Source organism: Barbus barbus, assembly GCF_936440315.1.
Source record: "Barbus barbus genome assembly, chromosome: 14".
Lineage (NCBI taxonomy): Eukaryota > Metazoa > Chordata > Actinopteri > Cypriniformes > Cyprinidae > Barbus > Barbus barbus.
Genome location: NC_136742.1, coordinates 5,282,702 through 5,308,858, shown reverse-complemented (window position 1 = coordinate 5,308,858; position 26,157 = coordinate 5,282,702). Strand labels below are relative to the sequence as shown.

At 40.7% G+C, this 26,157-nt stretch overlaps 1 protein-coding gene across 29 annotated transcripts; it reads left to right on the top strand.

The window, feature by feature from the left end:
• Positions 1–1,880: 1,880 nt before the first annotated feature.
• Positions 1,881–25,900, top strand: LOC306880649 (RAC-alpha serine/threonine-protein kinase-like). Of its 29 annotated transcripts, XM_079434320.1 has the most exons (18): positions 4,121–4,302; positions 4,437–5,682; positions 11,043–11,096; positions 11,701–11,768; positions 11,847–11,995; positions 14,117–14,198; positions 15,311–15,439; positions 15,598–15,709; positions 15,873–15,999; positions 16,108–16,239; positions 16,391–16,456; positions 17,405–17,473; positions 17,677–17,802; positions 17,953–18,081; positions 22,416–22,630; positions 23,606–23,693; positions 24,582–24,684; positions 24,871–25,900. In XM_079434320.1, exons 8-18 carry the CDS (start codon positions 15,609–15,611, stop codon positions 24,948–24,950), a joined length of 1,236 nt encoding a protein of 411 aa, XP_079290446.1. In that variant the 5' UTR covers positions 4,121–4,302; positions 4,437–5,682; positions 11,043–11,096; positions 11,701–11,768; positions 11,847–11,995; positions 14,117–14,198; positions 15,311–15,439; positions 15,598–15,608; the 3' UTR covers positions 24,951–25,900. The 29 variants fall into 29 exon arrangements, with proteins under 29 accessions (XP_079290439.1, XP_079290449.1, XP_079290442.1 ...); XM_079434321.1 differs by lacking the exons at positions 4,121–4,302; positions 4,437–5,682; positions 11,043–11,096 and adding exons at positions 1,985–2,124; positions 2,207–2,263 and having other exon boundaries at positions 11,701–11,720; XM_079434326.1 differs by lacking the exon at positions 14,117–14,198 and having other exon boundaries at positions 11,701–11,720.
• The last annotated feature ends 257 nt before the right edge of the window (positions 25,901–26,157 follow it).

Sequence of the window (26,157 nt, the reverse complement as noted above, 5' to 3'; positions counted from 1 at the left end):
ATAAGTACTAGTATCTAATGAATAAGTACTAGTATCTAATGAATAAATACTAGTATCTAATAAATAAGTACTAGTATCTAATAAATAAGTACTAGTATTTAATCAATAAGTGCTAGTATCTAATGAATACGTACTAGTACCTAATAAATAAGTACTAGTATTTAATGAATAAGTACTAGTACCTAATAAATAAGCACTAGTATCTAATGAAAAGGTACTAGTATCTAATGAATAAGTACTAGTAACTTTACAAAAGACACTAGTACCCAAAGAATAAGCACTAGTAGCTAAAGAATAAGTACTAGTACCTAATGAATAAGTACTAGTACTTAATGGAAAAGATACTAGTATCTAAAAAATAAGTACTAGTAGCATGAAAATAGATACTAGTACGGCTTATAGATTAAATGCTAAATGGCTTGCCATATTTTGGGTGAGTACTAGCCTATATTTTGCAGACATGTTCTGTTGTTCAGGCAAAGTTCTGATGTTCCAGCAAACAGTTTTGATAGCTGCATTTATAAATTAGAGAATGTTAAAATATTATGTTAAAGATATTATTTCGAAAAATGTGCCACGTGAAAAAATCTCTCTCTCTCTCTCTCTCTCTAAAACACTGTTGAATAACTATTTATTAACAACAGCAGTAAATACTGTAATGCAGAGTAGGAAAAAAATCTCTGATAAATCTCTAAAACTAGATAATAGATAAAAATAAATAAAAACAAGTTAGTCAAGACAAACTTTAGGCTGGCTTGAGAAAGCCTAGCCTAAGTAGTTAAAGCAGTTGGGGTTGTGAATGCTCTGTGGACCCCATGAATCATTGAAGTCATGAATCATTTAGCAATTAAACCAGTGTCTATGGTTTATACCTGATCTTGGATCAGTTTTGTAAATCTGTAGACATTTTAATGAGACATTTGTGTAATTAAAAGGAAGAGTAGTTCTCTTATTAATCTGAATAGACAAACCCTAGATAAAACAAACGAAACAAGCCCTGTAGATTATTAAAAGAACACATATATTATACAGACGCTTAATATGTAATGGTATTTGATGATTTGTTAATTAAATTTGATATTTTATACTTCCAATAAAATATTTGCAAAATGTTTGTAAAAGCTGTTTTATGTTTGTTTTGGCCAGAGTTTGTTGCATTTACACAGTTTTGACCAGCAGGCCACATGTGTTGTTTCAAAAGCTTTGAAACAGTGATTCGTTTTGTGAAGCAATAGGTTCAATTCGAAAAGGTTAATTTCTTCCCTCACTACTTAGCTACTGCACTACAAATCACTGCATAATGATTTCGTGGTTAAACCTCACCTCATTGTTTAAAAAAAATCTAATTATTATTTATTATTATAAATCTTTTTTTTTTTTAGATATGAGATTACTGATGACAAATTCAATAACCAATCATAGCAACAATAAATCTATTCCAGCGTCAGGCCGATCTATTAACAAACAACTCACGTTTAAAATATTAGATGCATCCTATTATAGTACACTCAGTATATTCAAAATATTGGAAAAACATTACAACAGATGACAATTTGTTAATCTTTTTGTTATTCTTTGAGATTTTAAGATAATGTAAATTTTTTCGTACACTATAATTCCAATGTTTTTTCTTTGATAGGCTTACAAAAAATCTTTAAAAAGTAAAAAAATAAATAAATAAATACTTTCTATGTTTAATCTTGTATAATGTTTTGTTTGTTTGTTTTTTCCCTCTAGCTTGGTTATTTGTTCTGTAGACTGTAGATTTGGGGGGGTTCTAGTCCACTATACACTATATATATAATTGTATAATTATAATAATTGATGTATAATCCCTACTAAAAACATTTTCAAACGGAACATTTTTGCTGTGTGGTTAGGTAAGGTCTCTCTGAGGAAATGTTGGGTCTGTTTAAGAAAATCTGACGTCACCACCTGCGCAACTCATTGCTCACTTACTGCACCGCACTGAAATATCTATCCCGCACGAGAGAAGGATGAAATAACCGAGAGAGAGAGAGAGATATAAGAGCGGAAAGAGTTTTTCAGGACATGCTTTTACCCACAACATGATGCTTGAAGAATTTGTGAAATGAGCCGAAGTCACATCTGAAGTCTATAGGGGTATGTGCATATAGATTTTTAAGTAGCTTCGTATGATAGCAGTCTTGTTTTGGGCAGAAGTGAACATGAGATGTTTCCTCAGGCATCTAATCACATCACGGCTGAAGTTGTCCGAGCTCACACAACTTTTATCAACTCAGTAAGCAACTCTATTCTTCAGAAGTCAAAAACCAGACGGTCAGGGTTTTGTTTTTGTTGTTTTTAATACAGTACCTATATGGCAGCTTTCAAATACCATAAATGTTAATACACACTCAAAAAAGTGTTAAATAGAGATGCATGCAATGACTGTGCATAGATCAAACGCCAAAATTATAAGTTAAGAGTGATGTTTGGCTTCAAACATGTAGACAGACCATATATAAATAAATTATTATAGAACTCATACAACAAGATTACAGCTGATACTGCAGGCTTTTATTTATTTGTTAATTCATTTTTTATAAACAGTTCTGTAGGCTATTTTGTGTCTGGTGTAGCCTACATTTGCGCAATGTGGTGGTCAACCAAGGTAGTTTAGTGCCCAGGAGCACTGTTCTCTGTGTGAAGTTGGAAAAGATGTTTAGAGTGTAGGAAAAAATGCCAAAAATGCTTGACATAAATCTACAATTGTCTACCAAAACCAGCTAGCCCTGTGGATTGATCAATGTTGTTGATTTATTTAAATTTGATTTATTTCTTGAATAAGAAAATGAGAGGGATTGCTTTTTTTTAATGAAGATCATTATTTTTCAGTATATTTAGATTATTAGATTTAGTAATTCGGAGATGCCTCATTACATTTCTTACATCCAATTAACATTTAATCCTCTAAGATTTTTTTTTTTTTAATTCACTTAACAGTGTACTAGTCAAAGCCCGCTCCACAAAGGCTGTTTAGCTTTAAGAAAATCCTAAAAGAAAGCCACCTCGTCCTCAAGCTGAAAAACCTGGCGGCTCTCAAGGTGGTCCATTCTCAACCAGGGGTATAGTGGTTGCTAAGGAACTGAACATAAAAACAAACAGACCTCTAAAAGCAGTTATTCAAGACCATGCTTTCTTACCCACAATAATTTTAATTTCTGTGTTTGGACATTTTGAATTCTGTATTTGGAAATGATCTTATACTCTGCCTTGTAAATAGTCCCTTATTTATTTACACACCAATTGCTCTAAATTAATTGAATATATGAACTCATGTGAGCAACATTTATGTATTAAAAAAAATATATATATGTATTTGTCAACACTATGCTACTAATAATATTCACTATTGGTTAAAGTTTGGAATAATTTAGGATTTTTCATGTTTTTTGAAAGACGTTTTACATGCTCACCAAGGCTGCATTTATTTGATCAATACAGTCATACGGTAACAGCAATATTGTGTGATATTGATCATGTGACACTGAAATGTCTGCTGAAAATTCAGCTTTGCCATGACAGGAATACATTTTACATTTTCAAATATAATAAAGGAGAAAATTTTATTTTAAATTGTAGTAATATACCACAATATTACAGTTTTTACTGTATTTTTGTTTAATAATTGCAAACAGGGTGAGCATAAGAGATTTATTTTGAAAACATCTTTAAAAAATCTTTACGATTCCAAACTTTGGACCTGTATATACTTATACTATATATATATATAACTTAAGCAAACAAAAAAGACAACCTTACTAGGAATACCAGGAGCTGGCATGCAATTAAAAATGTAAACATAGTTCTATACACACACAGTTATGAAATATACCTATAAGCAAAGCACTGGCCGCTGCTAAAAAACTAGGTGACTGATGCCTTTTCCTCCCTTTCTTCCTCTCACTGAGCTGAAATTTTGAATGAGGTGGGTGGCCTCCTCAGGGGCCTCTGTCTCTCACTCTTTCGCTTTATTCGTGCCACGTGACCATCTGCGAGGCCATTGAGTTCATATGGAGTGCTGCATTGAGCACAGGCTTGGTCGCCCGCCCACTTTTTTTTACTCTCTCTTTTTCTCCCGCAGCGTGGCGGCTTTGGGAGGGGCCGCGCTCAGAGACAAGCTGCAGTGGCAGCACCAGATAGTGAAGCTGACACACATGAGACTTCCCTGGTGTGTGTGGGTTTGTGTGAGACAGACAGACAGAGAGAGACATTAGAGAAGGTAGTTGTGCCTGAGAGTTGTAGGTCTGTGCACCTTTGCATTTGCTTGGCATCATTGTGAGTAAATGGTTCTTCAGTGTGTATTTTTGCGTGTACATGTCTGAGGAATTTTTTCATTACAGCACTTCTCAAAGATTATGTGATTGCATGTCAGCTAACTTTCTTTCTTTCTTTCTTTCTTTCTTACTTAGTTACTTTCACTTGCAGCCATTGCTTTTCGTTTTGCGTATGTGCATGCATGTATATTTTGAGTCAGAGGATTACCTGCATCTCCTAGCTGCTGATCTTTGAGGCAGGGGGAGGGGAAGTTCACATGGGGTTGTTGTTTCAGACGGCTCTGAGGCAGGAGAACGCTGTTCTTTCTCACTGCATTCCAAGCAGCCAGAGGCTACATAGCTGTGGGGTGCATCAAGGGCAGCAGGTTTTAATAGTCAGACCTCAAAAACTACAGTTCAAGCTATTCCCCAATTGGTTTGTTCTAATACTATATTCTAACTGTTGTGACTTTTAAAATAGTGTGTCAAATATATATGCAAAATTTTATCAAATAATTTTATTGTATATGGATTAAATTGTGTATACAATATCCCATTGACTCTTGACTGTGCTTACACACTCTTTTACTGGTGTGAATGAATCAATTAATATTTTTTTTGTATATCAAATGTAAAGCAGTTACATTTGATATACACATACATTAAATCTACTGCTCATGAATGGAGTTAAGCAATTCAATTACTTAATCATTATTATAAAGTAAAAAAACAACAACAAAAAAACTGTATATTTAAGCTATCTTAGTAGTAGATGCGCTGGTATTGGATTGCTATGTTTTCATTTTTACCAACAACAAGGATCTGTAGGTCATGAGAATGAAAAATTCCTTTAAAGGTGCCATAGAATGCATTGATACAATATTTTAAATTGTTCTCTGATATCTACATAGAAGGTATGTGGCTTAGGTAAAAATTCTCAAGAAACAGTTTTACATGTTCATTTACAACCCTTATATTTCTCCCCAGAATGAAACAGTCTGTTATTGGCTTATTTGGAAGGGTCATTAATATTAATGTTGAGCTCTGCTCTGATTGGCTGTTTCACAGTGCGGCTTATTTCAGTAGCTCACAGGAAGGAAACACAGGGGAAAATAGATATTCCAATACTTTCTTGTGCAGTTATATTGTTGGGTAATTATGTTGTAAATAAAATGCGGGCATCAGGGAGTCGCTATTAATATGCGGGGCATTGAAACTGCTTTGGAATGCACGATCGTGTTTTACTTTCGCTTTCGAGATTTGCGATCGCCTGTACTGTTTATACTATGGAGCAGCAGCTCTTACCACACATTACACAAGATCAGAAGCTTTTCAGTGGTGCTCAGGATCTGTAAATCATTCACCATCATCCGCAGGCATCTCTCCTTAATCTGTTTATGTGGTAAGTGAAATGTTATGTACTGTAACAGGCTACAGCTAGCAAGGAGCTAACCATGTCCCTTTAGTGGCTCCCGTTATTTTATTAGAAACTTCTGATGGTTCAGCTGGCGGCTGGCCTAGAACATGGGCGGGTTTATGCAAATGTTAGGGGCATAACTATTAGTGATCCCGACTGTTACTAAAAGTCAGTGTTATGTTCTGATTCGCCTATTTTTCAGTGGTCTTTTTTATTCACAAGATTTACATAAGAAGGAGGAAACAATGGTGTTTGAGGCTCACTGTATGTCATTTCCATGCACAGAACTCTTATTATTCAACTATGCCAAGGTAAAGACAGTTCCCTTTCAGTCTGTCACTCCGAGTCACATCGGATGACCGACGAAATTGGGATCTTGCCAGAGAGACCAATCCACTTCGAGTATAACTAAACGAGCCAATGGACATTGGCATGCGATCATTGCATCCAGCTGCCGCTGATCACAACGTGAGCATAAGAGGCAGCAGGTGCATAGCATTAATTCATCCTTTCGCTTCGGAGCACTGATCACTGCTGCTCTCCTATCCTGCGAGTGAGAAGGCGTTAAAGCGCAGCAGCGGTGGTCGCGATCCCACGGGAAGGAAAAGTAATTTCCGTGAGGACGGTCACACTGGGAGTGTGCGGTGGCCAGCTCCCCTGCGTGCTTCAGCACTGAAAGAGCCAGAGGAGTCAGAGGTAATTTGAGGATCACGGTGAGGGCATTCCCAAGTGGAGCTCCTCACCCCTCAAGCACTCCGCAGCCGGTGGAGCTGCCGAAGGAGCGTGCTGGGCCCTCTGCTGGACGGGGTGCACCAGGCGTTTCCTTCGGTGCCCCCTCTGACGACCAGATGTCAATCGCTGCATCGGCGGGTGAGCACTCTCTCTCTGGGGATGACGACTCGGCTGCGTTACCCCCTTCGGGTGTGGTAGCATTGTCCGAGCCAGACCCAGAGATGACGGCTATGCTTTCCCGGGCCGCCGAGAATGTCGGGCTCATGTGGAATCCTCCACCGCATCCCGATCCTTCGAGGTTGGACGAGTGGTTTCTCGGTGGGGGTCGTGCTGGTTCTCAGCGCCCCCCTCCGATGCCATTCTTTCCGTAAGTGCATGAGGAGCTTACAAGATCGTGGAAGGCACCTTTTACTGCCCGAAACAAATCTTGTGGCTCCTCTTCCCTCACCACCCTCAACGGCGGGGCCGCTTTGGAGTACGCGGGCATCCCCTTGGTGGAGCGGTCTACCACCCTGCGGGGTGACCCGTGTCTCCCCTCACGGGCCTGTAAGTATTTGTCAGGTCTAACTGGCAGTGCTTATAGAGCCTGTGGGGAGGCGGCTTCTGCCCTCCATGCCATGGCGTTATTGCAGGTCCACCAGGCCAAAGCCCTGAAAGACCTGCACGAGGGTGGTCACGACCTGGCGGTTCTACATGAGCTGCATGCTGCGACGGACCTCGCGCTTCGAGCGACGAAGGTGACAGCACAGTCTCTGGGTCGTGCGAGTGGTCCAGGAGCGTCATCTCTGGCTGTGTCTCGCTGACATGAAGGAGCAGGAGAAGGTACAGTTCCTGAATGCTCCCGTGTCACAGACCGGCCTCTTCGGCGACGCTGTTGAGAGCTTTGCCCAGCAGTTTTGCCCGGCTGCAGCCCCTCAGCCTGCTCGTCGCCATGGGCACCCCCCTGCGGCCGCCCCCGCTCCCGCGCAGCCGCAGCAGCCTTCCACCAGGCAGCGTCATGGAGCCGGTCGCAGGCAGGACGCTCAGCCGTCCAGGCTGCCGCCAAACCTGGCGGCAAGTGCAAGAGGCCCTGAGACGGGCGACCCAGAGATGGAGGAGACTGCTCATCGGGAGATGGTGACCGCACCACTCCCTCCCCCGGAGGAGGGCCGGGTGGAGAATTTTTTGTTTAGTTTTGCTTTTGTTCCGCTGCTGGCCCAGCAGCCAGCGGTACCCAAAACATCTATAAAAGAGCGATTTCCTCAATCTCTGGGTCTCAAGAGAAGGAGAGTGGTGAACCGTGCATCACGGGATCACTTCCCTCCTCCTCTCTCGCCAGGCAGCGGGTGGTTGCCCAAGAGCACCCCTCCTGCCCATTCGTGGAACCAGGTAAGGGCGGTAGCACTCGAGTCCCCGCTTCAAGTCGTCAAATGCCGGGCTGTCACTAGCCTCAAGCCGGGTTCCTGTGTTTCCTCCCGCACGAGGAGGAAACACAGGAGGTGAGTGTTACACTACACACCCAGACCCCGGCCCCTGCCGTCACAGGCCCCAGGGCGGGTCCCTGTGTTTCACCTCGCTGCCCCTCCGCGGGTACGTCGGTGGCCCCGCTGGTCCCACTGGCACGGTCTCTCAGAGCCTGGCTAGCGCTCCCCAGTCCGTCTCGGTGGCTCCTTCGGACCATCAGACTCGGCTACGCGATTGTTCACCCAGCGTCCCCCCAAGTTCAGTGGCATACGGTTCACTTCAGTCAAGGCCGTCGATGCCCCTGTCTTGCATGCGGAAATCACAGTCCTGTTGGCGGAAATCACAGTCCTGTTGGCGAAGGACGCGATAGAGCCGGTCCCTCCAGCCGATATGAGGTCGGCGTTTTACAGCCCTTACTTCATTGTGCCCAAGAAAAGCGGTGGGTTACGACCGATCTTGGATCTGCGAGTTTTGAACCGTACACTTTACAAGATGCAATTCAAGATGTTGACGCAGAAACGCATTTTCGGGTGCGTCCATCCCCTAGATTGGTTTGCAGCAATCGACCTGAAGGATGCGTACTTTCATGTCTCGATTCTCCCGTGGCACAGGCCATTCCTGCGGTTCGCGTTCGAGGGTCGGGCATATCAGTACAAGGTCCTGCCCTGAAGTGGAACCTGTTCGTCGATTGGTGTTCCTCTCACCATGAGGACCCCCGGAGATGTTCGATCAGAGCCGTGCTTTCCTTTTTGCAACAAGGGTTGGAGCGTAGGCTGTCCCCCTCCACCCTTAAGGTTTATGTTGCTGCCATTTCCGCTCACCACGACCCCGTAGAGGGGAAGTCGGTGGGGAATCACGATCTGGTTGTCAGGTTTCTTAGGGGGGCCAGGAGGTTAAATCCTCCTAGGCCTCCCTCCCTACCCTCTTGGGATTTGGCATTGGTGCTAAGAGCCCTACAAACTGCCCCCTTTGAGCCTTTGCTGTCAGTCGAGTTGAAGTTTCTCTCTATGAAAACCCTACTCCTGACTGCATTGGCCGCGATCAAGAGGGTGGGGGACCTGCAGGCATTTTCGGTCGACGAATCGTGCCTCGAGTTTGGGCCGGCTGACTCCAGTGCAACACTGAGGCCCCGGCCCTGCTATGTGCCTAAGGTTCCTACCTATCCCTTTAGGGACCAGGTAGTGAACTTGCAAGCGCTGCCCCTGGAGGAGGCAGACCCAGCCCTAGCTTTGCTCTGTCCTGTACGCGCACTGCGACAGTACGTGGATAGAACTCAGAGCTTCAGGACCTCAGAACAGCTCTTTGTCTGTTACGGAGGACAGCAGAAGGGGAAGGCTGTCTCCAAGCAGAGGATGGCCCACTGGATAGTGGATGCCGTCACCTTGGCCTATGAAGCACAAGGTGTGCCCTGCCCACTCAGGTTGCGTGCTCACTCCACTAGGGGGCGCTGGCTTGTGGTGCCTCGCTAGCAGACATCTGTAGAACTGCGGGTTGGGCGACTCCCAACGTGTTCGCTAGGTTTTATAGCCTACGTGTCGAACCGGTTTCCTCCTGTGTTCTCACCTCAAACGGGTAGTGGCACTGAGAGGCCCGGCTCAGAGTAGGCTTGCGGCGTCCTTACGCCTAATTCTCCAGAGAGTTCCTTAACCAGGCAAACCCTGTCGAGTCCTCCAGCACTCCGGCGTCCGGACGTGGCGGAGTGTCCGGCACCAGGCCTTTCAGCCAATGAATTTTTGAAATCTGGTGTGAGGCTAGTGCCCATATGAGAGACCCTGTCAGGATCCCATATGTGTGTCCCACGGTATGCTTATTAGAGCCGTGTTTCCCCTGGCAGACCACGTTCTGCCATCTCTGATGATGCAGTCGAAGCCATCTCAGAGACTTCCATGTGCTATAGGGCCCTACGGGCTTACTTCACATGTCTAAATGTCACTTAACCCCCTCTGGGAGGAGGTGACTCCGCAGTGTGCCTCTTTCAAGCGGAAGGGCACGCTTCCCAGTGCTATCCAAGTCCTACTGGTGGGTTGCTCAAGGAACAACAGTAGTTGACCTTCTCTGTGTAGAGCCCGGTCCTATCGTCTGCCTTATAGGAAGGATCAGGAGGCCTACACAGGGCACTGGAAGGGGCAGCTTCTGTGGCGCTTTGGTAGGGATCCCAATTTCGTCGGTCATCTGACGTGACTCGGAGTGACCGACTGAAAGGGAACGTCTCAGTTACGTATGTAACCCTCGTTCCCTAAAGGAGGGAACGGAGACGTCACGTCCTGTCGCCACTGTGGCTGCCGGGGCACCGGCTCGGCTCCTCAGCGAAAGCATGAATTAATGCGGTGCACCTGCTGCCTCTTATGCTCACGCTGTGATCAGCGGCAGCTGGATGCAATGATCGCATGCCAGTGTCCATTGGCTCGTTTAGTTACACTCAAAGTGGAGTGGTCTCTCTGGCGTCATCCCAATTTCGTCAGTCATCCGACGTGACGTTTCCGCTACATACGTAACCGAGACGTTTTCCATTCTATGGCACCTTTAAATTTGTTGTGTTTTCAAAGTGAAAAGCTCAGTAATGCACGCTTGGCTCTGAAGAAGATAGCTTAATAACCTAGATTGTATAGAAACCCTGTCGAGGTTTGAAAAATCCATTGACCCGTTTAATTAGTTTGATGGCACACTACTGTACAACTGCTGCCACACGTGGTTGTGCCATTTTGTGTGCAGTAGCTTGTCGTACCTTGTGCATACGAACCTGATCACGATGACCATTCAACATGAATATAACATGTCTGTATGGGAATATGCATGTATGTATATTGTATGCTTATGAGATTAAGCATAGCCAAACAAGGCATTGGGGGTTAATAGAAGGAATTTTGTGCAGGTTCTGGCATACCTATGTTTTTATAAATGTTAGTTGATCAGTCAAAGTTTTGTAGGTGAAGAACGTGGCTGTGTTGATCCACCAATCAGCCTAATTGTTCTAACAACATAATAATTACATAATTGTCAGATAAATAGATAATGATAGCTTGCAGAGAAGTATCAGTAGCTGTAAAGTAGGCAAAGGGCTGGTGTAAACACTGGAGATTTCTTCGTCAGTTCTATTATGACAACTTTTTGAAGATTTTAGCATGGTAATGGATAAGACAATGTTTATGTATTTGGTCTTGGTGGAATAGATCTGTAGTTGGAGATTATTGCTGCTGCTGCCAGTGCATACAGGATACAGTGCTGTGAGTATTTAAGACATACTGCTGCTTAGAGCTTGAATGATTCTGGATAAATTGAGTATCACAGTTTTTTGTCTCAAACAGAGATCATGATTCTCACACGATTCTGAACTAAACAAAAAAATGTGTTACAAATATTATTGTTGCTGTCTATTTAAAAGTGTTTCATTTATTAGAATTTTAATATATATGTATTTAAACTATTTAATACACCAATTTTTAATATTAAAATTATGAAAAAGTCATTTGAATGAATGTTTCAATGACTCACTCAAATACTTCACTTGATTACTGGATGAATCAGCGTTTTTGAACAAATCTCTTGAATGAATGATTCGATGACAAATACATTTTTTAAGAATAACTTGTTGCCACCTAGTAGCGAAACGATGCAGCGTGAACGCAGATTTGAATGTTCCGGTAAGACTTTTTCAAAGGGTTTAATAGACACGGGCGAATCATTGTCATTAAAAAATGGGATTGCATAGCTGTTTTTGCGATCTTTTAACGATTAATTATGCACCATCTAGAGTTTCATGACAGAACTTGGCATTTGTTTTTTGTTTGTCTGCAGTGTTTTTAATTATTTTCTTCTTCTTTTTTCCAGATCCAATCTCAGTATATTCTGTAAGAGTCACACTTATGAAAAGTGCAAGCATGCTTTGTGCTAAAACAGTGAGATTAAGTAAAAAAATATATAAGTAAGCTTTATAAATAAGTCAGAAACTTTTTTTTTTCTTCTGTTTCCTACAGACCACCTGTCCTGCTGAATGTCTAGGCTGGAGACATACAACAGTTCCCACCTTCTGGTCCTGGTCCGAGTCAAAGGGACAAGAGGGTTTTCTCTCCGGCCACAATGAGTGATGTTGTCATTGTGAAGGAGGGATGGCTACATAAGAGAGGTAAAAATTCTGTGACACTCTCCTCCAGTTTCAGATGCGATACTTGTGAGAAACAAGCAAAATTTTTTATTTTTGTTTACATTAGTACCGTTAGATCATGTTAGTTATCCAGATAAGAGGTGGTTATGAACCCAGTCCCAAGCAGTGTCAAACATTTTCTAAAAACCTAGCCTGTCTACTCACAATTAAGAGTCCAAACTACATTATGATTTATGCACTAAACCTAACAGAAACTGCACAATCTGCATATTTATAAACATTCAAGACAAACGTCACTACCTGAAATTCACAGCTGTTTGTTGCAACTAGACATTTTGCTCTCTTCATTTGAATTGAGTTGAGCATTTTGACTGCTCTCAGTACTTTCTACAATCCGATGTCACTTCCACAATTCACCTTGCAAGTGTGAAGCTCAACTTCCATTGGAATTAAGTGAAAATGCCCGCTCTGCTCCGCCTCCCTCAGCACAAGTGTAAACACTACGTCAGTGATAATGCAAAAGGCTGCATGTGTCTATAGTTTTTACAAAAGCTGCCATTGTTTCTTTTTTTTAGCTGTTTATTTTAGTGGAGTAGTTTTATATTTTCCTCCTTTTATTTATTTAGTATTTTCAACATGTAATCATTTCACATTCTTCTTAAGTCAATTTTCCTACTGTACGTGTCAGTGAGAGGATATTACTGTGTTGCACTCCTCAAAGCATGGAAATTTTGAGCGCATGTCTGTCCTTGCAAACCACAGAGCATCAGAGTCATTGGGCCAAAGAGGCAGATGCAACAGTTTGCAGAGAAAAAGCCTGAGGGTGTGGAGAGCAGAAAACAGCAAAAGGGTTGAATATCAAGCACTCAGGGTGTTTGCTCGATCCTCATTTTGCCAGGGTTCATGAGGCATGCACTGCCGGACAGTGTAGGGCTGTGTGCTTCTGTAGGCAAGGTCATTCCAGTTCAGCTATGCAGACAGACACCACCCGTAATGACACTCTAGGCCCAGATGAAAAGCAGCACTGCCTTTGCCTGGATTTATGCTGCTTAGCGTGGCGGCAGGCTTGTTTTGCCCACAAGGGATTTAAGGAGGTTTTTTTTTTCCTATATATGTGTGGCCCTGGGGGCATGCAGGACACTGTATTGATATTGTTTGTCCATCTGTTAATGTTTAGCATATTTCTTTTTTCATCAAATCTTTATTTTGCTTATTAGTATAATTGGATTTGCTTGTTTTCAAAGATGCTCACCTGTTTATAATCCCCTTTACTAACAAGAAGTGTTCCTCTGCTCATCTGTCTATAAATTTAGCTGATGTCCTTAAGAAGAAGAAAGTCCTTGAGTGAAAACTGTGTCTGTGCTTAATCTGGAACAGAAGAGAAACTTGCTGATTATGTATACATATAGAGATGAGCTGGTGCTTTTGTTTTTCATCACAGAGAATCGCTTAGATCATATGTCACTAGTGAAAATTTAACTTTCTCAAAGTAAGCTTCTTGATACAAAATGACAGTTGATACAGTGACAGTACAGTAATAAATAATGCCCCTTAATAAATTTTTTTTTTTTTTTTTTTTTTTTTTCTGTCATGCATTTAAAAGACTAACATGCTCCCTGGACGATCATGTGTTATGATCTTACCGTGCGCATGTTTAAGTGTGTATATCAGTGCAGATATGAGTCAGCAATAGCAATAGCTCATTGTTAAACTGCTTGTGTGGCCACACTATCTTTTGTGTCGCTTCCTGTTTTCAAGAATCTGACTCTTAGTTACCAGAAGTCCCACTAATGTGGCGACATTAAAATGAAAATCAACCATGAAACCCCAAACACCAACAGCAGGCATGGCTTCTTACTGTTGTTTTTTGAGTAAAGTTGAGCAGGCTTGTGTAGCTAACAACCACTCTCATCTGATTGATAATGTGAAGGACAATGATAATGTGCATTTGACAGGGACTGTCTTGGTCTTATTTGATGTTAGTATTTTTTTTTTTTCTCTAGTTGAGTTTGTGTGAACCTTATCTTGAGTGAGTTATTCAGAACTAAACAGTAGTTTCCTGTTTGTTTTGATGACTTTAGATAAACTGATTAAATAAAAACTGTTTATGGTGAAACTTCTCAACCTTCTCTTTTTTTTAAGGGTTCAGGGATGCCCCTTTTACTATTTACCTTGAATAAATAGTAGGGTACTTCCCCAACAAGAAGAAATGGACTAGTCGTAGGTGTGGACTTGCAGTCTGTGTGGTTTAGAGGAGAACAGCCTGTGACTTGTGTGCTGTAAATTGAGTAGTTTACCAGAATTTGGTCATAGATATTGACTGCTTGAGTGTCTACATAAGAAGCAGTACTACTCAACACTTAGTTTGTTTACGTCTTATTTCCTGATTGCAAACCTTTAATGCATATTCAGTTAAATTGGAAAGTAATTATTCACTAATCATATTATTCTGTTTGTGGCATGAGTGACAAGTTGTCGTAACTTTAGTGCCCTCTACATTTGGTAATAGAATAAGAGCTATTGCTTAAATTCACAGGGCTCAGACAAAATATTACTGGTGCCATCCCCCACTTTCTGTTATATTAACGTCAAGATTTTAAGTTAAAATAAAAAAATATATAAATAAAAAATGGAAAGTCTTTTTTTATATGATTTTTTTAAGTTTTTATCATTTTGATCACCTTCTCTCTTAAACAGCCTTGCAGTGTGACATTTTTAAAAGCAGAAGTTTTCCAATTAGCCTCTTGATAATTATAAGGAAATGTATAGAATACTAAAGTTTAACGTCACATCACTCCACGTATAAACTTCCTAAACTATACTTCATATAAACTGTACAAATATTTATTATATACACTATCATTCAAAAGTTTAGCATCAGTAAGATTTTTGCTTTTATTTAACAAAATATTTAATTGATCAAAAGTGACAATAAAGACGTTTGTTATGTTATTAAAATAGATGCAGTTATTTTAAACTTTCTATTCAGTTATTAATCAGTTTTCACCATTAATAATAATAAGAAATGTTTACTGAGCATCAAATCAACATATTAGAATGATTTTTGATTGATCATGTGACACTGAATACTGACATACTGACTGCTGATAATACACATGTAATTACATTACATTTTGGTCAAATAAATGCAGCCGTGGTGAGCAAGAGACTTTAAAACATCAAAAACATTTTAAAATGTTTTTTGATTACCACGTATGCCTCCAGTTTAAATGTGTCTTTATAATAATTACATAATAGTGCCTTATGTATTTAGTGATCCATGTTAGCATAACATAGTTTGGATATGTTTTGTTCTACTAATCTATTTATTTCCAGGAGAATACATAAAAACATGGAGACCAAGATATTTCTTACTCAAGAGTGATGGAACATTTATTGGGTACAAAGAGCGGCCACAAGATGTTGACCAGCTGGAAACTCCACTCAATAACTTCTCAGTGGCCCGTAGGTAGCCATTTTGTTTTATCAGTTTGCAGAGGAACACACACACACAAATACTATACTTTTTTGCTGTATTTGTCCCCTTTTGCATCCTTTCCTAACCCCACCTAAGAATACCAAAATAACAAAAAACACTCTTTCTCTCTCTTGTATTCTCTCAGAATGTCAGCTGATGAAGACAGAGCGACCGAAGGCAAACACTTTTATTATTCGGTGCTTGCAGTGGACTACTGTTATTGAACGCACTTTTCATGTTGAGACCCCAGAGGAAAGGTTGGTATGTTGTATTCAGAAGCAGACAGTATACAGTAGTACAGCTTCTACTATTTAGCTTAAATTCCTCAAGTTCCCTAAATTACATTTTTTTTAACTCTTACTGAACAAAAGAAAGCTGTAAAATTAGAGTTCCCCTACATGATTTTCTTGTTTTCGGCAGGGAGGAGTGGACGAAGGCCATCCAGGCTGTGGCAGATAGTTTACAGAAGCAGGAGGAAGAGAGAATGGACTCTTCACCCGACCCTATGGACATGGAGATGTACCTGTCCAAACCTCGACTCAAAGTGGTAGAGAGTTTCTTGTCTTCTCTATTGTTGATTGTACCTTAGACTTGATTTTTAAAATGATATTGGATATTTTAAAACTGTAAGACTTTTCTTTATGCTGTTGTGTAGACAATGCATGACTTTGAATACCTCAAACTCTTGGGGAAAGGCACTTTTGGAAAGGTCATATTGGTGAAGGAGAGAGCCACCGGAAAATACTATGCCATGAAAATTCTTAAAAAGGAGGTGATAGTAGCAAAAGTAGGTCCTTTGCATCTTTCTGTCTACTTTTTTCCAGTAAATTTAAACATTTGCCTGTACAATGTATTTTGGCAAGTTTTATTTATATATGCATAAATTGTAGTTACTTCATAGAGGTTCTAACAAATTCTTTTCATTGCTTTATTTACAGGATGAGGTAGCACACACACTTACTGAAAACCGGGTCCTCCAGAACTCCAAACACCCTTTCTTAACAGTAAGCAAATGATATCAAAGTAGAGCGACTGTAAAGTGTAATAGACATTTTAGAATTAGCGTTTATGACACACTAGTATATGTAATTCATGGAACATTCCAGGTTCAGTTTTGTGACAGGATTTTGTTTATTTTAAGTTTATTTTTAAATAATTTCATCGAGCAGGGGCAGATCTAGAAAATTGTTTATTGGGTGGCATAAGGACTATGAGGGGAGGCATTTCATGCATAGTTGTCATTTTATGGCCTGGCATAAAAATTTGTGTCCATGAATATTCAAAACATTTGCATTACCACAAAATAACCATCTATACTGGTAATAATTTCAAATAAATAACAAAATATCAATATCCAGGGCACCAAGACACTGCCTATTGAACATATCATTAGATTCTAAATGTCTCGTAAGCTTGTAAGAGCAGAACTATCATTATTACATAGCAAAGCTGTTTTGCTAATATTAGTCTATCTATCCTGACCTTCAAACCTCAAACTATTTCAAATTCAAGGCAACATAAAATTTGTCTTTCAAAAGTTTCAATCTAGTTAATGCTTATTAGATTCTTAAATTCTTACACTTTTTCTGATCAGTAATTAATTATTGATTTCAGATGGCAAAAAGTGATGATTTCAGATGCTTTCCGTTATGAAAGCTGCGTGGGCAGTTGAACCATGCCAAAAGAAAATAGTTAGTCACAGGTCAAAATAAATCAGGAGAAGCGTTGTTGAATATAATGTCCCACAATCCCAGGTATCCTGTCTGGATGGGATTAGATTTCTCTGAGGATGTCTGAATTAGCAGAAAAATTCAGCTTTTTCTTAGGGTGGCAGTTGCCACCCCATGAGTCAAATTTGTTTCCACTGATTATCAATATTAAACTAGGGAATAAATGTAAATATTCCTTTAGTAGCGAATGTTACAACACCTAATGTCACCTCTGTGTTTCAGGGTCTGAAGTATTCTTTCCAGACTCATGACCGATTATGTTTTGTTATGGAGTATGCAAATGGTGGAGAGGTGAGATCTTGTAAAGGTGAAGTTTAGTAATGATTGTTTATTAAAATTAATGAAGTAACTATTTATTTAATGCAGTCAAATGCTTTATTTAAATAATGTGTGTACTACGTATAATATATTTTATCCTAGAAGATTCAAAATTCCAGATGGTCTTACTGTATATCATTTGGGATATTTATGGGGTATTTGTTCTTTTATCACAGCTTTTCTTTCATTTATCGCGAGATCGCGTTTTTTCGGAAGAGAGAGCACAGTTTTATGGAGCAGAGATCGTCTCAGCCCTGGATTACCTTCATTCTGAGAAAAACGTTGTTTATAGAGACTTAAAGGTAAGATTAGTGAAAAAAATTCCAAACAAGATGAATCATGTTTAATAATTTAAAAATGACTTGTCAGTTATGTTGTATTTAGTGTAATGCTACTTGTTATATCATTATCAAACCAATATATCACATAACAATAAAATTATTCTGTGGAAGTTGGAGAACTTGATGCTGGATAAAGACGGCCACATAAAGATCACTGATTTTGGCCTGTGCAAGGAGGGAATTACAGAGGGAGCAACAATGAAGACGTTCTGCGGTACACCAGAGTATCTGGCTCCAGAGGTAGTAAAACATTACACGAAAGAAATGTGAAATGAGTTCCATACACTAATAGTTTGTAAATATACTCTGTAATAATCTGTATGAACATAGAGAATAGAGAAGGAAATCCAGGTAGGAACAAAAGACAGATTTTTTCCATCTCTGGAAGCAGATCTTCTCTCAAGGTTGAGGCCCAGAGAATGGATGTTGCCTCCTCAGACCATGATTTTGGCTAGGCAGAGGTGGATCTTTTCATTTTGAGAAAGATAGCCCAGAGTGCCTTTTGGTTCTCTCTTTCTCCTCCATCACCTTTCACTCTGGCTAATGTGTGGCCGATGGCTCTCTTATATGCCTTCCTGCCGACAGGAGAGTGCAGGAAGACAAAGTGAGTCTTCCGCTTTTGGGTTTTTAATCAGATCTGGTCTTTAGAAGACCATTTTGAATGCAAGAGCTCATTCATATGGGAGTGGGTGGAGATGGGGGGGGGGGGGGGGGGGGGGTTGCTATGCACTTTTAAGTGGTGTCAATTTGCATCATGCTCATGTAATGAGATTCTGGAGCATGCAATCTGGATCTGATTCACTGCCCTGTTGGTTCAGTGCTGGCTATCCCTGAAAACTTTTGTCTGTAGGCGGACCCCGGTTACACTTAAGGTGTATGCAGCAGAGTGATGGATAACTTGACCTGTACTTTACAGTGCTATTGTGATTCCTCCAACATTTAGATTTCACAACTTTCACATGTTATATATTTCCTTATCACCACATATCCACATACTCTGCATACATAAGGGTAGCACTACATTAAACTGAAATTGTACAAATCCTTACAGAATTTATACCTTTCAAACCTATCACATTTACATATCACAGTATAATGTATTTATAACTCCAACTTTCAACTGCTAAAAATATATCCAGGTTTAACCACATACTGTGCATGTTTGTCACTACTAGGCTTGGGCGGTAATACGGTAATATGGTATACCGCGGGATCTAAAAATAACAACGGTATCAGTTTCAATACCGTTATTGTTACGAATCCTGGCCATGCACTTCAGTTTCCTCACCACCAGAGGTCACCCGCTCACCACATGGACTTTTACACTACACAGCACACTGGACTCAATTTCCCACAATCCATTGCACTGACGACTTGCACAGCTGTTCACTATTTCGCCCACACCTGATCACCATTTCACAATCACCATCACTCTATTTAAGCCTGGGACTTGCTCACCGCCGAGTATTGTTAGCCTAGTCTGCATACAAAGCGTTTCTTTAGTAGTCTTGTTTGGTTTATCTTGCCGTGTCTGACCCTGCCCGTGTTTTTGGATTATTCTCTCTGCCTTGCCCTGTCTGGATTTGGTACGCTGATCGTTGACCTACGCTTGCTCCACGGATTGCTCTGTCTTGCCTCTGCTATACCTGTTTGCTGTCTCTCGACCCTGCCTGTATGACCACGTCTTTTAATAAAGCTTCGCAAATGGATCCGCACGTCTCACGTCTCGTCACTCCCGTAACAGATTTAGCCTCTGGCAGTTCGGTGGAGGCGTGAAGAGACTCTGGCTGGAGCACTGAGACGTGGTGTGACTCTGGCTGGAGCACTGAGACGTGGTGTGACTCTGGCTGGAGCACTGAGACGTGGTGTGACTCTGGCTGGAGCACTGACGACGTGGTGTGACTCTGGCTGGAGCACTGACGACGTGGTGTGACTCTGGCTGGAGCACTGACGACGTGGTGTGACTCTGGCTGGAGCACTGACGACGTGGTGTGACTCTGGCTGGAGCACTGACGACGTGAGCAGGCTCTGGCTTGGCAGCGACGACGTGAGCAGGCTCTGGCTTGGCAGCGACGACGTGAGCAGGCTCTGGCTTGGCAGCGACGACGTGAGCAGGCTCTGGCTTGGCAGCGACGACGTGAGCAGGCTCTGGCTTGGCAGCGACGACGTGAGCAGGCTCTGGCTTGGCAGCGACGACGTGAGCAGGCTCTGGCTTGGCAGCGACGACGTGAGCAGGCTCTGGCTTGGCAGCGACGACGTGAGCAGGCTCTGGCTTGGCAGCGACGACGTGAGCAGGCTCTGGCTTGGCAGCGAGGACGTGAGCAGGCTCTGGCTCTTTGACGGAGGCTAGGACTCGACTTGGCTCTTTGACGTAGGCTGGGGCTCGACTTGGCTCGTGACTGGCAGAAATGATGCTACAGGGTGGTGTTGTGGCCGCTAGTTTGCGAGTGAGTGCGGTGTTGAGTTCCTCTGCGACACCCACAGTGAATGAAGAGCCCACACACAGCAAAGCATAGTCCATAAATTGAGTGAGTGAAGCACGAGGACCCTCACGGATTAACTGCTGTTTGAGTGGCTGATTAATGCCCTCACAAAAAAAATCTATTAACAGATAGTCCGGTAGATGTGAGTCATTAGCCAAAGCCAAATACTCAGCGATGTAACGCTCTAGGGATCGTGTGCCTTGCTTAAGGGTCAATAATAAGAAGGCTACATCCATACCTGACCGAAGTTCGTCAGAAAAGCTGCTGGATCCATGTTGGGCCGAGTATTCTGTTACGGGAGTGACGAGACGTGAGATGTGCGGATCCATTTGCGAAGCTTTATTAAAAGACGTGGTCATACAGGCAGGGTCGAGAGACAGCAAACAGGTATGGCAGAGGCAAGACAGAGCAATCCGTGGAGCAAGCGTAGGTCAACGATCAGCGTACCAAATCCAGACAGGGCAAGGCAGAGAGAATAATCCAAAGACACGGGCAGGGTCAGACACGGCAAGATAAACCAGACAAGACTACTAAAGAACCGCTTTGTATGCAGACTAGGCTAACAATACTCGGCGGTGAGCAAGAGCAAGTCCCAGGCTTAAATAGAGTGATGGTGATTGTGAAATGGTGATCAGGTGTGGGCGAAATAGTGAACAGCTGTGCAAGTCGTCAGTGCAATGGATTGTGGGAAATTGAGTCCAGTGTGCTGTGTAGTGTAAAAGTCCATGTGGTGAGCGGGTGACCTCTGGTGGTGAGGAAACTGAAGTGCATGGCCGGGATTCGTAACAGTTATAATGTCATAAAAAAACAGTGCACTTATATAGGAGACAAGGATTAAATATTAAATATAATTTATTTAATGCCTAAAAATGCGTATGCGTGGTTGTCATCACGTGACAGCGTGGAGGAGAAAGAGAGAGGGGGAAAGATGCCGAGTCGCGCACCAAGTGACCTGGTCTCGAAAAAGAACACAACTTCTGCAGTTTGGCAGTATTTCGGGTTTCGACCGAACGAGAAGGGACGGGCAATACGGACGAGGCAATTTGTAAATTGTGCAACAAAAAGGTGACCGCGAGAGACGTAAATACCTCGAACCTAAGGTCGCATATATGAAACCACCATCCACTCACTGCTGCTAGGATGGACCTGAGTTCACTCAGTGCAACAGTTTCAACGCCTGGTGTGATTTAATTTAATTGATTTGTGTGTGCGTCTCTGCACGAAAACTGTTCTGGATGTTTATGTTAATTTAATTCTGTTTGACTGTTGTATTTGCACTTTTTTATAAACTGCTATTTGTTGCTAATAAAAGTTGTTAATATTGTTGTGCATGTTATTTTGTTATTGTTTCAGTATTAGTGTTTGGTATTCAGTTTCTGAATGGTTTAGGCACAAGCCAACAGTTTGGTGACGCTGTCTGAGCCTTAGTCATAATTTTTTTATTATTCACGGTAATACCGTATACCGAGGTAAAATAGGGAGGAGGTTTGACGGTATCAAAATTTGGATACCGCCCAAGCCTAGTCACTACACCAAATAGATATAGAACAAAACCTTACAGATTTTATACCTTTCAAACCTTTCAGATTTCCATATCATAGCATAATGTATTAATAACGCCAACTTGCAACTACTTCAAATACATCCAGTGTTATTCATCATGGATAATAATAGTACAGCGAAAGCCATTATAGAGCAGATGGCTCCTTATGCTTTTGAATCACTCTTGTGGTACTTTGATGTCGTACACCGATTGGTCTGCACAGTGCCTCTTCAAATTGAACATAACTAATGGAGATGTTGAGAACTTATGCCATTACAAGCAATGAGATGTGATGTGAAAGGCATATAATGCCTTGTAATGGCGTTCCAAAATTCACTGTTAAAACAGCTATTAAGCTGTAATGAAATATTTGTGATTGTACATGAATTTACATTAATATTTTTTTTTTGTCAGAATACACAGCAGATTTGAAATGGTTTTCAAGTAAAAACAAACATTTTCCCACGATATTGTAGTTATCTATCATGCTTACCAACAAAATCTTGACACCTTGGCCCCACTTTTAGTTCTCTGCTGCTCTTTCTCAGGTTCTTGAGGACAATGATTATGGCCGGGCGGTGGACTGGTGGGGGTTGGGTGTAGTCATGTACGAGATGATGTGCGGCCGGCTGCCCTTCTACAACCAGGATCATGAGAAACTCTTTGAATTGATCCTCATGGATGAGATCCGTTTTCCTCGTACACTTGGACCTGAGGCAAAATCTTTGCTGTCAGGACTGCTTCAGAAAGACCCAAAGCAACGGTGAGAGACCTCTGATTGTTTTGAAGTCACTTCTAGTGTTGTGTAGTCTTCTCCATGTGCATTGTTTCAAGAATTCATGATGAATGATAGATAATTTTCTCTTAAGTAATTGATTCATAACATCACTTGGAAGGTCTGTGAGTCTTTTAATTTATTTGTAATTGATTTTTATTTTTTTATCAGTGCAGTTTACATGCAACCTTGTCCCTGAATGAAGTTTAACAAAATATTGGTCAAATAAAGAGAACATTTTCTCTTGTGCTGGCACCATAGCAAAATATTACTATATTATAATATTTCATTGTCACATTTGAATGAAATCTTAAAATTTTAGGGGAAGCTGAGCTACCTTTGCAGTCTTTACTGCACAAGCAATGCCACTTGGCACCTAATCTTTTGGGAGTGTTTGTACTAAAAATAGCCACATTTATTTGTTTTATTTATTTTTTGCATAGGAATGTGGATTGACTATAATGACCAGGATTTAAAACTGCTAGTGAGAGACAAGAATGTTTTATTTCAAATGTGGTAGAAGAACAGTCTGTGAAATAGAATAGTGAGCAGATGGACAAAATCCCTCTAAAACCAGACAAAATCTCACATCCCTCACATCCAGGTTTTGCCTGGGAGACCATGCAGCATGGATTAGCTAACCAAAATATTGATGGGTACAGTGTGAATCAGATTATGTTTTGAGAAATTGCCATGACAGAGGTGCTTTGTGGTAACATAGTGGCAGTAACTGTTGACTCTTCAGCTAGCCAATAAAATGCTGCTCTCTTGATCACTTGATCAAGTGAAAAACATTACAAGCAAGAAATAAGAACTGTGTGACAAGGAAAATCTAGTTGATTGAAAGTATAGTTTTGTGTGTGTGTTTTAACACATCCAAGAAAGTTGTTCTTGGAAGAAGTCTTAAAGGTAACAAGGGAATGTAGCTGTTTGTTTATCTGTTCTTGGGTTTTCTTTCTTCAGGTTAGGTGGAGGTCCAGATGATGCAAAAGAAATCATGCAGCATAAGTTCTTTGCAGGCATTGAGTGGCAAGTTGTTTATGAGAAGAAGGTGAATAATAATACAACCCGAATTCCAGAAATGTTGGGACGTTTTTTAAATTTGAATAAAATGAAAACTAAAAGACATTCAAATCACATGAGCCAATATTTTATTCACAATAGAACATAGAGAACATAACAAATGTTTAAACTGAGAAATTTTACACTTTTATCCACTAATTGAGCTAATTTCAAATTTGATGCCTGCTACAGGTCTCAAAAAAGTTGACATGGGGGCAACAAAGGGCGGAAAAAGCAAGATATTTTGAAAAGATTCAACTGGGAGAACATCTACCAACTAATTAAATTAATTGACATCAGGTCTGTTACATGATTAGCTATAAAAGGGATGTCTTAGAGAGGCAGTCTCGCAAAAGTAAATATGGGCAGAGGCTCTCCAAAGCTCATTTAAAATGGACTGTTTCAAAGGGGAAGAGTGTTCTATTGTCAGAGGAGACCAAATTTGACATTCTTGTTGGAAATCACGGACGCCGTGTCCTCCGGGCTAAAGAGGAAGGAGACCTGTTATCAGTGTTCCGTTCAAAAGCCAGCATCTCTGATGGTATGGGGGTGCATAAGTGCATGCAGTATGGGCAGCTTGCATATTTTGGAAGGCACTATGAATGCTGAAAGGTATATAAAGGTTTTAGAGCAACATATGCTCCCTTCCAGACAACGTGTATTTCAGCAGGACAATGCAAACATTTGTTATCTATGTTCTATTGTGAATAAAATATTGGCTCATGTGTCAAGTCTTTTAGTTTTCATTTTATTCAAATTTAATAAACGTCCCAACATTTCCGGAATTTGGTTTGTAGCATGTAGTCATTGACAAAATGCTTTTTGTTAATAAAGAGAGGCCACCCAAATATAATATATTTTTTCTGTTTCTCCACAGCTTGTACCACCCTTTAAGCCCCAGGTAACCTCAGAAACAGACACTCGCTATTTTGATGTGGAGTTTACCGGGCAGACCATCACCATCACACCCCCAGGCCAAGGTGATGCCCCTGTCTTACAGTACATGTTAAAAACTCTCACTTAACAGGTATTTGGATAATAACGAAGGCACCACCTAGTGGTGATTTACAAGATTGCTCTTAAATAGAAAATAGAAGAAATATTGTACATTTTTCATTGTCATGCTTTTTATCTGTGTTGTTTTAAGTATTACTTTTTTTCCCCAGATGAAAACATGGAGTCCTTTGACAGTGATAGAAGACCCCACTTCCCTCAGTTCTCATATTCTGCCAGTGGCACAGCATAAAAACTCTTTAAAAGAATACTTGACCTAGAAATTTCTGTGATCATTTACTTACCCCATGTCATTTCAAATCAGTTTGACTTTGTTCCTTATGTGAAACCTAAATAGATTTTTTTAATACCCTGGCAAAACTTTAATTTTGTCATTTTTGGAGCTTGACATCATGTCCACACTACTGCATCAGCTTCAGATTTTCTACACTGGATGTATCAAAGTGAAAGTTTCTGATCCATTCGACCAGTTGGCAGAAGTCATGGAAGTGCATGGAGTACACCAAAGATGGAACAGGGCATCAGTTTCCTGTTGGATATTAGTTGTGAAATTACGTCCAGTGTAGACAGCATCACAATAGGTTCTGTTTGCTTTTGTGGTGTCACATTACAGTGCTTGTGTAGACATGGTGTGACAGTCACCACATTTGGAACAATATGAGGTTAAATAAAGGATGACAGAATTTTGATATTGGGGTTAAACTTTCCTCATTCCTAATAACACATTTTCTACACAAATACACTCCACTGAGACACTGCTAATAACTTATCCATAGCTATTTCTGTACAATACTTCTTTTGTAGTAACACCCTTCTAATACTGGATTCACAATGTAAAGATTTTATCAGTGATCATTATTCAGTCCAATTCTTATATAATATCCAATTCTGCATATTGCTAGGTTTTTTTTAATTCTCTGTTAGTCATTTGTACATTTTTATAAATGCACTGAATCTTACATTTTAAGACCAAGTTCACCAAAAATTAAAATTCTGTTATCATTTACTCACTCTCATGTTGTTCCCAACCTGTATTACTTTCTTACTCACATTTGTCTACTTAAGTTGTACTTAAAATGTGGCCCTTAAGTTTGATTGTAGTGTATCACAGTTGTGTCCTATGAGGATGCAATATAACCTAAAACCAAAGAAGTGATGAATTACAGTTATGTTAGAGACTTATGTTTGAGTGTAATGAGTTTTTTTGAAGATTGTTTTGATTCTCTTTTAGATGAATTGTCTTTCAAAAGATTTGCCAAAATACTCTCCACAAAATACTCTCTACAAACAGAACAGCTAGAAATTCATTATAGTAGATTTTACAGCGATGAACTGAAGGTTTCAGCTAGTGGTAATTAGTTAAAGAATTTTTACGTCAATGCAATTAACAATATTTATAAGATCTGTCCCTGCAATTTATTCACACTTTTCATGACTCT

Bases quoted from the DNA above. Each gene is read 5' to 3' on its own strand.
- LOC306880649 (XM_079434323.1), top strand. From the start codon at position 11,950: ATGAGTGATGTTGTCATTGTGAAGGAGGGATGGCTACATAAGAGAG. The intron at 17,803-17,952 runs GTAAGATTAGTG...ATTCTGTGGAAG, and splicing joins TTGTTTATAGAGACTTAAAG to TTGGAGAACTTGATGCTGGA. The intron at 22,631-23,605 runs GTGAGAGACCTC...TTCTTTCTTCAG, and splicing joins CAGAAAGACCCAAAGCAACG to GTTAGGTGGAGGTCCAGATG.